We start from the raw sequence: 15654 nt of genomic DNA, 5'->3' as shown, positions 1-15654 counted from the left end.
TCCAGAAATAAAAGAGCTGATGCTTTGATGAGAATGACTCTCTGCCCTCTCTCTGTATGCGCTCTCTGGCCGAGGGCCATGTGGCGGATGAAGCTGAGTCGTCAGGGATCGCCGAGGGGTTAATGAAAATTGCTGGCCGATTCTGCAGACCATTCTTAGCCTTCCTGTGTTGCTCATCACACAAAGAATGACACCTAGAGGACTCTCCCTACTGTCCAGATGAGGGCTGAGAGAGCAGATTTCTAAAAAAAACACAAGGGCCACTTCATCTGAATGGGCAAAAACAGAAAGTAAATATTTATTCTTTTGTTCTGAAAATCTGTTCGTCCAAATATCACATGGAGGGAAACAATATTCAAGAAATAAAAAAAAATAATTTATCCATGACCCTGTGTCAGGTGCTTCTGTATGTGTGTGAGAAAGCGGCGAGAGGGAGACGGAGAATCCTATGATTGCATTCCACCCACCCCTGTCCTCATTCACAAAAGACTTGACTTATTGCCCTTTCATGCCCATCTGTCACACCAGACTCCTCCGTCCAGAGATGCTGAGTCCATTCGAGGTTTTAAGGGGCGGAGCCTTGGTCGCCTGTCTTTGATTCTGAGCCGAACACACGAAGCTGCTGTTGCTCACTTTTGCACTTCTGTCGTGTGCCTGTGGGTCAGCTGAAAGTCTTCTTTCCGGACAGGGCAAACCACCCTGGGACACGGGAACACGGACATCAGCATCCAAGGCCCTGGAATCGCCGACCAGCATTGTTTCATTGAGAACAAGGGAGGCTGCATCACCCTGCACCCCTGCGGGAACCAGTGCTCCATGGACGGCCATCCAGTGACCAGGCCTGCGAAGCTCTCACAAGGTACTGAGATGAAAAATGGTGGGACTTTAAGACCTTAGCGGCTATATGTATCTGCATATGTTTTGCAGTCTGAACTGTTGTTCTGTTGTTCAATGACCATCCATCAGAAAAATGGTACGTCCAAGCGTGGAAAATAAGACATCCTGACATGATCTTCTGAGATGCCAGGATGGATTTAGTGTTCCACGTTTCACCGCCTACCCTAAACTGTCGGGACAGCAAATCAATCGGATCAAAGCGGAAAAATCGAATCGAAAGGGTCTAAAAACCGCAGGACGCCAGGAAAGAAAATGCAGAGCGTGCCTTCGTCTGCAAGCTGCGTCAGCAGCCTTTATGGTTCCATGTTCCTCTCCCCACTCGAGCACACACCAGGTGTAGGGCCGGGAAAAAAAACCACGCTCGTTCCCCCGTGACACGTGTGACACCCCCGGCCTGCCTGCCGTTTACAGCTCGTAACTAAATACCACGGGGCGGAGCCCCTGCTGCGTTGCCATGATAACCTTGCACATTTGTTTGAACTTCCCCGAGGGAAGCGCCTTGCCCCTTCATACGCTCTCAGCAGCTATTTTGGGGGTTTCCAGTTTCAAGTGGCACTGGCTGGTGCCGCACTGCAGAAGGGATCGGTATCCAAAGAATAGTGTGACAATCGTGAGGTCACAGTAGGGCTGTAATTTACATGCTTTAACAGTAGGACTCGGGGAGGAACATATGATCAGATTTACTTAATGGACCTCTTGCTGAACTCAAGTAGCATTCAAAAACTCTTAAAACCCCAGATTATGCACAATCCTAGGCCAAAGGAGTCTCTTAAAGGCACAGCGCGGTAAAAATGTCTGTAGTCAACGATGGCTGGTGTGGAAATGGTGCATTGTTAAAGCCGGGAATAGAAACCAAATGCCAACTGATCTCAGGCTGTTTTTTTTTTAGATTTGGTCCAAGCAAAAAAGGCTCTTTTGACGTTCTTTAGTCTGATACTGATTACAGTACAATGGGTGCCAGGTAAAAAAAGATGGAAACAAATGATGAACATTGCATGGAATCATGTACAGAATAGGAATTTGGCTCGATGGACGCAATGACAGACAACACATGGAGATGAAATGAAGCTAGATTCAACGATCATACAATGATATTTATAAGTATATAATAAATGGAAGTACCAATGTTTACCTATGTGGATACAAATGCTTGTCTCTGGGGCAGTACCCTTCGGAAGAACAATGTGCCTGTCTTCGCATTTTTGTACCATTTAAGGCACAATTGTGTACCTGTCATGACTGTAATTTAAAATTATATTTACATATAAGTATGATGTAGTGGTCTGCACACTTGTTGTGTTGCCCAGGGAGCTGGGGGTTAAAGATCTTGCCTGGGGAGGCTGAAACTTCAACCCACAGGCACAGAGTCTTCGTCCAGCGAGCTGTATGTCTGTCTGTCTGTGGGGTTTTTTTCTGTCACTGATGTATTTTCATGTGTTTTTGTTGTGTTATGTTGTGTTATGCTACTTTTACAAACATGAACATCAGCCTCTTTTGGAAAAATTGGTCAGATCCACTATCCATCCTATCACTATTGTGCAGCTGAAATCTCTCAATTCACAAGATTCTTTGTTGGTACATTGGGGTTAATTGGGATCATTTCCGAACGATCTAATACTGCAAACATATATTTTTTTAACACTAAATAACCTCACGTGTGTATTTTTTCCTATAAGGTAAAAGTAGACAAATAAACCAGTAGGCGTGGCCAAACTTTTCACTGCCATGTAATGTATCGAGCCCAGATTATGCAGGGGCATATTGTGGTGACGTCACTCTCCGGCGCCCCGCCCCCTCGCGTGGACGCGGCCGGGCAGGGGACAGCTGGGGACGCCGCGACGCGACGCTTCACTGTCAGTCGCTGACGCCGCCGCGGTGCCACCCGGAGCTTTTAATCGGCGCCATGTGAATGTAAGTTTCATGCGCTTCTTTTGTCTCGTTTTTTTTTTACACGGGACCTTAAATTGGACTGAAAAACCGAGCCATCAATTATCAACCAAGTGACGTTATTTCTGGAATAGAACGCGGATCCTCTTTACATTGTCGAATGTCGTAACTTTTTTTATTTGATAAGTTTTGAAAAATCGTCTGCTTTACTCCGTCAACTCTTCAGTAATTCAGTGCTCTTGATCATGCATTGGTGACTTCTGAAATCTGTGCACATGCACTGACTGAACAATGCATCTGTCCCTGCTCCATATCTGGCGAAAGCATGTCACCTACACACTAGTGCCGCCAGTTCTGGAGCTGCATGTCTGGGTTTTTGTGGATTTTAATAACTAGTTGCATGGACACCGTTTGCAAATGAAGTAAAAAGTATGCTGCAGGAAGCCTGCCTCATACCCGCCAGGGACGCCTCTGTTCGCCATGATTGTCCTAGATTATAATCATGGCTCCATATAAGGACTATGGTGTGATGTGCTGCATGTCAGGGTCTCAGATAAACGCCTCTCTCCAGCGCCGAGAGGCTCTAACAACAATGCATGATGGGAAATGATAACTGTTTGGAATTAAAACGGCTCTTTCCACGTTGGTGTGGTGGTCAGCAGCGCGGTGACAGGGTGGATTTATGTCCCGTTTCTCTTTCTCAACGTGTCCTCTGAGACAACCCAGCCCAGTGCCGGACACGTTTCATTATGAAATGGAGCTGGCTGTCATAATTCACTGGCTGCCTTAACCCATTTATTAATCAGTCACGTGTGTGTGTGTGTGTGTGTGTGTGTGTGTGTGTATGTATGTGGGTGACCTCACAAGGTTAGTAATGGAGACGTACACCTTCCTTGTCGAACGTATTCCCCACAGGGTTGAACATTTATTCATCAGTAGAAGGAAGTCTTGTTCAGGCCAAGTACATTTGAATTAAACCTTAGTAATAATGCATGCGCGATTCTGCGGGACAGTGAGATGGGTCTCCTGAATGTGGTCCTGTCCTCAGAAGGGCCTGTCGCGGTCACGTGTGTTTTATCTCCAGCATGGGCATGGCACATGTCACCCTGGCTGGTGAACCTAAAAAAACAACTAATGCCGTTTCTCAGGTCTGGTTTCATCCTGACAGACCACCTGCATGTCCTACGTGGCGGTACGTGACACAGATGAAACCCCGACGTGATCCTGAAAGACGGTGTTCACCTCATCTTCAGGTCTGCGTCAATCAGGGTGTCGGCACGGTCCTGCCATATATTATTAATGGTAACATAGGAAATCGTCCCGGTGACGTTTAATGGGAGCATAATTTCCCCCCTCATTTCATCTAGAGATTTGTCCTTGTAGAAGGGTCTGCCCTGGAGGACGTGTGTAATTTTACACCACAAAACCACAAAAACATATATATATTTTTAAATATGACATACGTCAGTGCTTAATCAATACGTGACTACATTAAGCATTAAATCAGTGGATGAAGCTAATGCGATGGGCTGCCTGTAAAAGCTTTTACAGCGCGACCTCGGCTACCTGGACGGGGATTAGCGATGTTATCGAGCATACTGCCCACAGCAGGCTACCCGCCCGACATCTGTCGCCCGCTTTGTCACCAGGCCAGAGTGACGCGTGACCTTTCCCTCCGTCGCCTCGCTGACGCTATCTCGCGTTTATCTATTTCACGCAAATAGATAAACAGGCCGCCCAGGCCGCCCAGTCGCTTTCTCTTTTGTACATATCAGTGAACTTTGACCTCTTGCATATTATCCATGCATATTTGTGACGTGTACCATGAAAATTCTTATGACCCCACAGCTTTGATCTCTGATTTCTCATGAATGAAACGTATCTGATGGGAGAGTTGTGGTAAACGTACCGGGCAGTTTCAGCTGGCAGTCGACGACTTGTCGGCCGTTTTTTTGGACATACCCGTCCCTGTCCCTTGTCCCAACCGGTCCGTCTCCTCGACAGGTTGCATGCTGTGCTTCGGCCAGTCGGCGTTTTTCCGCTTCAACCACCCAGAAGAGGCCTTCAGGATGAAGAACATGATGCCGGGCGGACGCCAGAGCAGCGGCAGCAGCTACACGAGCCACGCAGGTGAATGTTTATGCACAGCCGGGCACATGACCTACGAGGGAACTATCTGATCCTGATGCCGAGGACGGACCACAGTATTTCACAGTATAACCACATTTGCTGAAAAAGCTAAAGTTTTGTGAGCCTTGGAAATTATTAGAATGTAAGATATTATAACGTAAGAGATCCACACAAAAATTGTTATTTTGCAATTATACAATGCCAGGAATATCAGATTACCCTACAGCCCTCATTATAAAGCCATAACGCCAGTAATGGAGTCTGAAGACCCTACACTCCAGCAACGCACTGGTATAACTTCCAGTTTCCACTGGAAAACTGCTGATGCTGGCGTCTGCAGGCACGTCGCATATATATACGCTTTTCCCCAGAGAAACTTACAATCAGTAGTTGCAGGGACAGTCCCCCTGGAGACACTCAGGGTTAAGTGTCTTGCTCAGGGACACGATGGTAGTAAGTGGGCCCAGCAGTGTGTTGACAGGATATTGAGTCAAAATTCACAATTGTATATATTTTATAGTAGGAGGACAAGGATCATTTTCACCAGACAGACAAGAGACATTTCGTTGTGTCACCGCTTGCCTGCATCACAATGACAATCACTTCACAGCAGATATAGACATTTACAGCATTTCCAGAACGACTTACATAAGTGCTTTAAATATCCATGATTGAAATCCATCACTGTGAATTTTACACTTTTAGCAGGGAGATATGAGGTAGGAGGGTGTGACCCATCCTTGGCGGCTTTGTAGGCAGCTACATTTTACATTTACAGCATTTACCAGACGCCCTTATAAAGAGAGACTTACATTCAGTAGTTACAGGGACAGTCCCCCCCTGGAGACACTCAGGGTTAAGTGTCATGCTCAGGGACACAATGGTAGTAAGTGGGGTTTGAACCTGGGTCTTCGAGTGTGTTACCCGCTAGGTGGAGGGAATTCTGGTGTAGAGTAAAGTGAGTAAAGTAAAGTGATTGTCACATGTGATACACAGCAGCACAGCACACGGTGCACACAGTGAAATTTGTCCTCTGCATTTAACCCATCACCCTGAGTGAGCAGTGGGCAGCCATGACAGGCGCTTGGGGAGCAGTGTGGGGACGGTGCTTTGCTCCGTGGCACCTCAGTGGCACCTTGGCAGATTGGGATTTGAACCGGCAACCTTCTGATCACGGGGCCGCTTCCTTAAGGAAGCGGCCCCGTAAGGCAAGGCAAGCAGAGATTTTGGGAAAGAAAAGACGATTTGGGTGAATAGCAGTGATGGGATAACCCATGCGAAGATATGACCTCACCAAGAGATTTGGTGTAAAGGGAGAAAAAGTGTACACGCCCCTATTAAAATGCTATTTAGGCGACTGGCTGCTGTAATTGAATGCAAAGCTGCTTCAACAATGTTTTTGTTTCTTATACACCATCGTTGCTACTGAGGACAAATTATCGATTATTTTATGGTTTTGTGGGATTTCTTTCCGCAATTCCCAGCCCTGGTTATAATCTGCTTCTGATGCGGCGTTCAGTGAGAAATGCCAACACCAGGCTGTTTCCTTTGGCAGCGAAATTCCACATTTCCACCCGTGGCTTTACTTTGAGTGTAAAACGCGCTGAGCTGGTCGTTCCAACAAATACCAGCAATTACCGTCAACTTCACGCCGCCAAGGCGAATTAGGCTACAGTACGTCTGAAAGGAGCGATCGGGGTGATCATGGGCAGAAAATGATGATGCCGGTAATATGTTAATATGTGGGACTGGTTTCTGAGGGTTTTAGGGCTCGGACAGGCCGGGGGGAGATGACGTGTGGAAGCGAGTCACGGTGCAGTCTGGGCTCCATTCGGCTACGGGACACACCCTCCTGTGTGTGTGTGTGTGAGATGCCCAGCCTGATAGTGACAGGGTGGGGCGCGCATCTGGTGAGGGTGACGTGTGGGACTGCTGTTTTTAATTTTAGCGACGAGACACCACAGCTGAGACACGTCACACAGTTTCGGCTATTTTGGAAACCTCTGTAGAAACATCTAACCAGATAACCAAAAACTCATATTTCGGTTTTGTGCAGATTCTCATGTCGTCCTGAATGGGAACCACCAGCCTGTGGCACATGAGCGGGTTCGTCCAGGACACGGCACCCTGGTCCGGTCCATAGAGAAGGACTTGCAGGACATCATGGACTCCCTGGCCATGGACGGCGGTCAGAGATCCGGCTCCTCTGAGCCCCAAAAGCGGAGCCACCCTATCCCTCAGTCCCCACTGTCACCCATAGCCAACGGGGGCGGCTGCTACCTCCTCACGTCCCCCACCAGTCCCGGCGCCATGTCGGTCAGCTCATGCTACGACAACGTCAGCCCACCCTTCTCCCCGCTGTCCTCACCGTCCGTCGCCAGCAGCCCCACGGCACGGCTGGACGTCACCAACCCGCCGGTGCCCGCGCGTTCCTCCAGCTACAGCCACACTGTGCAACCTCCGGTCCCCCACCCGCGGTCCTCCATCACCAAAAGTGCCAGCCGCTCGGTGCAGAACGTCCAGGCGAGTCCCAAACTGGCCAGAAAGGGCCTGGCGGAGGATCAGCGCAGTCCCAAGATCTCCTGTGGGGACATGAGTCCAGGATGTTCCACGAAGGGCCTCGGGGACGCCCGCCCGGGTGCTAACACCAAGTTCGCTGCAAGGTCACCTCCCACCTCGTCCAGCCCCTGGTCCAGCGTGGGCTCCACCGTCCCGGAGCTTCCGCTCAGTCTCTCACTGGCGCAGCCTCGGTCCCTGGCACCCCCACAGAGTCCGCAGTCATGCCGCCGGACACTGGAGTCCACCGGCCCCTCCATTCTGCGTGAGCTGCCCCCTCCCAGCCCGTCCAGCACCCGGCGGGGGGTACCGGTCCTCCCGGGGGCGCTTCCTGGCGTCCCGCTGGCAGCCCCGCGCACCCCATCGTCAACAATAATCCCGGAGAGCCCCAGGCTGCAGCGCAGGGCCGCGCCATCGGCCGAAGACGAGGGGACGGGGGCCAGAGCTCTAAAGAGGCGGAGCCCCTCCCCTTCGCCGCTGAAGGACCACAGCGGCGCATCCGGCCGGCAGAAAGCCATCGCACCTGCCCCGGGCGCCGGGGCGTCGCCCCTCACCAGCCCCCGCAGCCAGAGGAAGGCGGGCAGGGAGGGCCGAGCGGCCACGCCCCGCGCGCGGGAACGGAAGAACAGCATCTCCGAGATCAGCGACAACGAGGACGAGCTGCGGGAGTATCACCGCCGGCAGAGAGAGGAGAGGCTCCGGGAGCAGGAGATGGAGAGGCTGGTCAGTGTGTGTGTGTGTGTGTGTGTGTGTGTGGTTTGTCAGTCGGCCCAATGTAGCCAGAACTGGGCACGGCTCAGAGTAACACGCGAGTGTAAATTCCTGTGGGACTTTTTAACGGGTCACGGGCAACTGGGTGTGTCGTCCTGAGTCCAAATATATCCACGGAGGCCCACCCATATCCCACAAGCCCCTGCAAACATTCCCAACTCCCCCCCCCCGAAACTCATTCAGGTGGACTTCACCCTCTAATCTACGGACCCCCCTCTCCTGACCTTCCCATAAACCCCCGGGGTCGGTCTGTCTGTCTGTGTTTATCTGTCTGCAGACGCCCCCTCACCCCCCCCCCCCCCCCCCCCCCCCTTTACAGCCACCTCCTTCCGCAAATAAGCTGCAGATGCAGTCTGTGTACTCAAACCCACCTCTCCCGGCCCCACTGCTGCTCGTATCACGGCGGGGCAAACATTCCGCGTCGGGCCCCTGGCAGCTGCTGTTTACAGAGCCGCCCTGCCGGCGAACCCAAACAGGAAGCGCCGCTAACAAACGCCCATTTACGCCCGGCATCCGCTCAGAAATAGTCGCGTGGGTTGCCTAGAAACGTGCAGCATCAATCCGACTCAGATGAAGGATGCTGTTTCCACGGCAATACTTCAAATATACGTCGGCCTTCTGTTCCTCGGGTCAGAAATAGCACAGTGTGGTGTTTAAATATGGATGTTGGGGATCAGAGTGCATAACAGTCGGTTCTATGATTTCCATAGAAACAGTGATGTCCAGACGAAGTGAAATAAAAAAAAGAAAGAAAAAAAAAGATCGAGATGAGGATTCCCCTGGTACCCCCCCCCCCATCTCCGGGATAATGTGGGTCATGGCGTAACGTCTCTTTATCTCCCGCTCGCTCTCAAAATTCTGGGCCATGGCCCATTTGGCACAAATCCTCACTCTGCTACCGCCTAACTGTGCCGGCCCGATGCCGAGGGGGGGAGACTGGACCGCCCACCAAAGTTTTCACAGAATCATATCTTCAAATCCGATATTACATATCAGAGGTGGGTGGCAACGAGTTACATTTACTCGAGTAACTTTTTGAAAAAAGGGGACTTCTAAGAGTAGGTTTGCAACGGCATACATTTTACTTTTACTCTACACTTACCTCACTACACCGGACAACACACAGCTTGTTACGTTTTTAAAATGTTTGCTGCATACATTAGATATGCTTAATTTTTGCCAGATGCCACCAGTAGATCTAACGTAGCAACAACAATCACATGACACCATTTCACCAATCAGACGGAGCCATGTGGTCACATGACCACGCACAAACCGTGGCGGCATAGTGGCACAAACTCATAACACATTGCACCGACATGAAATGAAAAATGGCAGAGGCGACTGTCTCCAATGCCAAAACCAAAGGTTACACCAAGAATACAGAATCCCCGTCTTTCGTATCAACGTTTTCGTGTTTGTTAACATTTTGTTAAATGACGTCATAGGTTAAGTAGGAATCTATTAGTGTTATCATTTCACTGTTATATTTAATACCATATTTGAATATACATAAGACAGTTTAGACTTAGTCCATTATTTACTACAAACCATACTTAAATAAGTTATTATTATTAATAATTAGAAGAAATACCAGAATTAGCACATATGTTACAATCCAACAGTTAGTCTTATCACTACATACATTTGTACTCTTAATAGAGTAATTTTTGGACGACTACTTTCTTTCTTGTACTTGAGTATTATTATGTTGGAGTAACGCTGCTCATTCTTTGAGGGAAATTTATGGCCTCTCTACCCACCTCCGTTAGACACACAGGGCCCAAGCAGGCAGGGACCTTGGCCTCCCAGCACCAGCAGAGCCTTGCCACGTTTCATGGTGGTGTTCGGCGGGGTCCAGCAGGGGGCAGTGTGACACCTGCTAACGTGCAGCCCATGAAATATTAATTAATCTCTCCACAAACTCGCACAAATACATTTCACATTTCATCACAGTCTCTTTTTATATCTCTTTTAAGATACTTTCCCTGCTTCTCGCTGTTTCTCTCTGAATATTTGAAAAACACTTTTTCATCCTTACAGGCTTTTTGTAGTCGTTTGGCGTCGCATAAGATCCAACATTCTCCCACCAACAAGAGTAGAAATGAATGTCTACTAAATAAAAATGAACTGTATAAGGAACTTCAGTTCCAGCCACAGAAGGATGCTAATTAACTTCTTAATAATGACATTTGAAAATTGTGAAAAGGGTGATTATAAGGGTGATTTAAGGTGAATCTTCATATATGCTATATTCACCACACCTGAAATGTGAAATATCCTATTGTTAGAATATACCCCATAATCAGTAAGAACATCTATGCAGTCAGCAGTTAAATTGAGGTATGAACAGAAATGGCTTCTTTCACCAAACTCTCAAATTGATCATTGAAATTCCTCAAACCATCCAAAAAGCAAGAAAAGCGCTGCTGCGGCCGTGGCACATGTTGTGTGACATGGGCGTTGGGGGACATGTGAGGGGACCAGGGACACTTCCCGCTCTGACTGGATACCAACACGCCCGGAGCCACTCAGGTTTCAGGCTTCGCTCCCCGGAGACCTGGGATCGGTGCGAGGAATCACAGCACCGTCGAAGATATTGTTCTGTTAATCTGCTGCCGATCCTGTACAGGGGCTCGGCGCGGCGCCGCCGTCGTGGCCTGAGACGCTGTGTGGGAAGATTTAACGGCTGGCTGTGACTCCGTTCTGTTTACCGCCGCGGCCACCTACTCGGCACGTCTCTTGTAAGATTACACGGTCGGCCCCTGTTATTTTGGTCCCGGTGCGGTGGGCCGGCGCGGGTTCCTGGGTTAATTGTCAGCTGTGTACGCATGATAAGGAGCACCTCCTCGCCGGACTGGAGCGATCCCTCGCTCAGAGGTGGTCTCCAGACCGGACGGAGGGCTGAATGACAGTAGCAGTTGGCAGTCGGAGGAGGTGAGAGGTCATTCGAGGTCAGTGGGCGCGGTTAAGGACCGCTACAGCTGCTGCCGTAGACTGGCTGTCTGTGCCTCTCTGTGGGTGTTTGGTCTCGGCGATGCATTTGTTTGCGTTGAGTGTGTGTGTGTGTGTGTTTGGCGTTCTGGCACACGTTCTGTAGGTACAGTAGCGACACGGCCCCTCTGCCGGGGTCAGATTACAGGCAGGAGAGCCAAATGAGGAGACTGAACCTGGACCTCTCGTATGGAATGACTGTACCGTACCCTGCATGGTCTCTGACCGGCTGGTGTGTGTGTGTGTGTGTGTCTATCTTTGTATGCGTTCTCAGGAGAGACAGAGGTTGGAGACCATTCTCAGCTTGTGTGCCGAGTACAATAAAGACCCCTCGGGCTCAGCTGTGGAGGTGGGCAGGACTGGCCACTTCCCCGGGATGAACGAAGGGGCCGGGCATCGACCCCCCGCCGAACCCGTGGGTGTGGGGTCCCAGCACGGCCTGGCCCAGAGGCAGAGGGAGAGCGATGAGGAGAACGTGAAAGAGGAGTGTAGCAGCACCGAGAGCCAACAGCAGGAGGTCAGGGGGAAAAAAACTTATTTATATCAAAATAAAAGCCTGAATTTTAGTTTAAACGTAGCTGCCGTTATTTTCCCGAATGTCTCGCAGCACGAAGACGCGGCCAGGTCCGCCTCCGGTGGCCAGCAGGAGCTGAGCAGGCTGGAGGAGGAGCGGGCCGCGGTCCTGGCCCGAACGGACGAGCTGAAGGCCCGGGTCACCGAGCTGGAGCAGCAGCTGCAGGAATGCAGACAGGAGGTGGGGCTTATCACAGCGTTGGCTGCAGTTTCGCAGCTCGAGTCGAGACTACGACTGTGGCTCGCGTTATGGTCGCGAACGTGAATCGCCATGCCGGTATGCTGGTGTTCACAAGCCACGCGTATTTACCCAGGCTGAAATGGAGCGCGCGCTGCTGCAAGGCGAGCGGAGGGCGGAGCTTGATCAAGTGGAGGCGGAGCGTGACGTCATAAACCGACTGCAGCGTGAACTGAGCGAACTGGAGAGTGCCGCCCAGAGGGAGAAAGAGAAGGTAGCGTCCGCGCCCATCCCCACGTGCACGTATTCCTCTGTCTTCGTGTTTTATTTAGTCCCCTGCTGGCCGCTGTCACTAATCCACGACTCTAACTTCTATAACACGCGAATCGCAATAGTCACGTCGTTTTTTAGTGTCAGAAATCTGTCATGAAAAGGGGATTTTTAGTAGATTTTAGTGCCCTTTTCTGCTAATGTTTATCTCTTACTCTCATGCATGGCAGGGATTTGAGTACGTGTGAATTTGCGCCGTGCGCATGCATGTGTCCCTGGTGCGAGTGTGTGCATATTTGTGTGTGTGTGTGTGTGTGTATTTTTTCTATAGGAAAGGGCTAATGTCTTGGCCGAAGGGGATGTCTTGGAGAGGCTCGGCCAGGGCTACTGTGAGCTGAAGAGCCAGCTTCATAAGTGTCCCGAGTCCCTGCGGGAGCAGCTGCAGGAGCAGTTGACCAGGGTCAGTCCCCGCGGCCAGGATGCTGCCATTAAAACAGTGTAACAGGCCCAGAGAAATTACAGTGCCCCCATTGGGCAAAGAATGATGGATAAAGTCTTTTCAGCTTTGGAAAACGTTGCCTGGTACCCATCACACCCTCTGTCTCTCTCTCTCTCTCTATGCCTGTGTGTCTTTTCTTTAGCTGTAGAGGGTTATCGCATGTCAATTAGCGGACTTGCGGGTGTTGTGGTGCGCCTCTCTGGTACCTCTGCGCTAACTGGGATGTCGTTGCCTCTGGTGTTTTGCATGAGCTTCCCATGCTTTAGTGTGTCGACGCGTGCAACGTCTGTAATTGGGCTTCACCGAGGCTACGCCCGGGCTTCCGCGTCGCGTTCTTACCGTAACCATGTTTTAACAACGCACTAACCTATTAATCGGATTATTTTCTATGTGTGTAACAGGCCCGTTTTTTTCCATGTAATCTGTTTGCGGTGTCAGAAAAGTCCCTGTAAAATTGCCTGTCTGTCTCCACCGTTCTGTCTCCAGAAGGCTGAGGCCTTGGAGTTGGCTACCAAGCGCTTTGAAGACCTGGAGTTTCATCAGCTGGAGCGCGAGAGCGGACTGGAGGAAGAGAAGGAGACGGCGAGTCGACAGCTGCTGCACGAAAAGGCGGACTACCACCGCAGCGTGGCCAAGAGGAAGGTGAGGAGAACTGTCAGGAGAACGTTCCGGAAAAGCAGCAGAACGGTGCATTTAAAGCGATACGGTGGGTCAGGCAGAGGCTACAGGCACGGATTGGCGTGTAAAAATCGAAGCAAATTAACAGAACTGAAAAATAAATCAAAAGAATGCTAGAACCACAAGCGCTGTTTAATTTGGTCTGACGGGGGGAATAAAAGAGGCAGAAAAGTTTTAGGAAACTACACCTGCTAGTGATGGCTGCCAAAAATGCCACTCAGAAACGTCTCCTTGGAAAATCTGCCAACTGTGAGGTGACGGTAGAAAATGGGACGAAATACAAAAAAAAAAAAACTGTACGTGTATCACCAAGAATTTAAGAATTTCGTTCAGAAACGAGAATATTATAGGGTGGTAGTAGCCTAGTGGGTATGACCCTTGTCTATGAACCAGAAGACCCAGGTTCAATTCCCACTTACTACCATTGTGTCCCTGAGCAAGACACTTGACCCTGAGTGTCCCCAGGGGGGGACTGTCCCTGTAACTACTGATTGTAAGTCGCTCTGGATAAGGGCATCTGATAAACACTCTAAATGTAAATACATGTAAATATTAAGAATATTCTAAAAACACGTTAAGCTTGAATTGGGTTACAGTACGAACCCCGTGTATCACAGGAGAAGATCGCTGGTTTGGAGATCCAGGCCAACCAGCTGGGGCTGCAGGCTGCCCAGGAGTGTGAGCGGATGGCCAAAGAGCGTTCACTGGCCCTGCAGACACTTCAGAAGGTCAAAGTCAATTCTGATATTTTTACCATTACTTCTGTGTCCAACACATCTTTATGTTTTTTTTTTTTGCGCCAAGCGGTCATTTTAGTTTTTATTAGTCTTAGTCACGTCCAGACTCATTTTAGTCTAGTCAAGTTTCAGTCGACAAAAGGTCTAAGCATTTTAGTCAGAATTATTCTTAACTGTTTTTTTAGTCAATGAAAGCTGTTGACATTTTGGTCTAATTTTAGTCAATTTCTTCCTGTGCTTTTCAACACACATTCTTTTTTTCCCCACTTTATTGTTTTTCCCACGATATTACTTTTCACCAATAATATAATAATATATTAAACTATAATAATAACGTGATTTAACGAGAGGAAATAGACATTTTAATATAGTTTTACTTTGCAAGCCACATTTAGCCTTGTTTTTATTCATCAACAATATTACATAGTACATTTCTGTATAGTTAATGTCACAGGAGCAGCATGTGCATCTCATCCCGTATTTCACCACATCATAGGTTAATTGACAAAGATACTCGTTTTTGACTAATTATAACTACATGATCAGCATAATTTACTTTACTTTGGTCGTGCTGCACAATTACGTACAGGAGAGAGAGCGATTGTCTGGCCTCGAGAAGCGATACCACAGCCTGACCGGAGGAAAGAGTTTCCCCCGACCGCCGAACGCTGTGAAAGAGGTGAGTCCTTTCACCACGCCACTTTCACCGATATCCAGGATCAAGCCAGGGAGCTTGTTCCCTGTATAAATATACCTACATTTGTAAAACAGGAAGTGCTTCACATCAGTGAACCTGAGGAGGTTTGCACCCAGCCCTCTCCTGGCCTACTTCCTGCCTCGCACGGTCAAACCCCATCCCCTCAAACATGTCCCATAAGGCCGCAGGAGGTAAAGATGTGAGCTTGGCGCCCTTAACGCGTGACCTGGGGCATTTCTTGTGAAAGAAATGGATGGGTTTGCTTCTAATGGTTGGATTAGTTGGATACTAATCCTGGGCTCTTCAACCTGGTGCTTGAAGGTCACATCTCTGCATGTTGTACATTTTGCCACGCTTGAATATCAATTTTTTCTAACCACAGTTTTCTAATGGTTTTTCTACGGTATTTTAATTTGATAATCTCCCCCGTGCTGTCTCTGGGTGTGCATACACGACACCAGATGCAAACCATATACACAATAAAACAGCAAATCTAAAAAAATCATATCACTCTGCAGTATTTACCTTTTCCTGAGAGGTTAGAAAGCAAAAGGCATGAAACATTTCACCTGGGAAACAAATAGGGACGGTGCTAGAAATCGTAATTGAAATTAATTGAAATTAATTAATTGAAAAGGAGGACTACATTTCGTGACTAAATCTAATCAATGACACTTGATGCAGCTGGTATAAAGTCAGGTATAAGGGCAAAAATGCACTGGAGGTGTAGCTTCAAGGTGTAGGTTCAAAATACTGAAGCTGGCACCTTGCACTCTCCGACCCTCCA

General features: G+C 49.1%; 1 protein-coding gene across 1 annotated transcript in view; it reads left to right on the top strand.

Moving 5' to 3' along the window:
* phldb1a (pleckstrin homology-like domain, family B, member 1a) overlaps positions 1 to 15654 on the top strand; it is a 35104-nt gene that overhangs the window by 11913 nt on the left and 7537 nt on the right. Inside the window, 11 exon segments of the mRNA XM_028983754.1 lie at positions 689 to 859; positions 4789 to 4914; positions 6971 to 8193; positions 11510 to 11752; positions 11843 to 11989; positions 12123 to 12260; positions 12588 to 12716; positions 13242 to 13397; positions 14051 to 14161; positions 14760 to 14849; positions 14942 to 15058. Of these exon segments, the coding sequence (XP_028839587.1) occupies positions 689 to 859; positions 4789 to 4914; positions 6971 to 8193; positions 11510 to 11752; positions 11843 to 11989; positions 12123 to 12260; positions 12588 to 12716; positions 13242 to 13397; positions 14051 to 14161; positions 14760 to 14849; positions 14942 to 15058 (2651 nt within the window).

This window comes from Denticeps clupeoides, chromosome 6 (assembly GCF_900700375.1).
Source record: "Denticeps clupeoides chromosome 6, fDenClu1.1, whole genome shotgun sequence".
Lineage (NCBI taxonomy): Eukaryota > Metazoa > Chordata > Actinopteri > Clupeiformes > Denticipitidae > Denticeps > Denticeps clupeoides.
The sequence above is the reverse complement of the archived record's forward strand: the minus strand, read 5'-3'. Positions and strand labels throughout refer to the sequence as shown.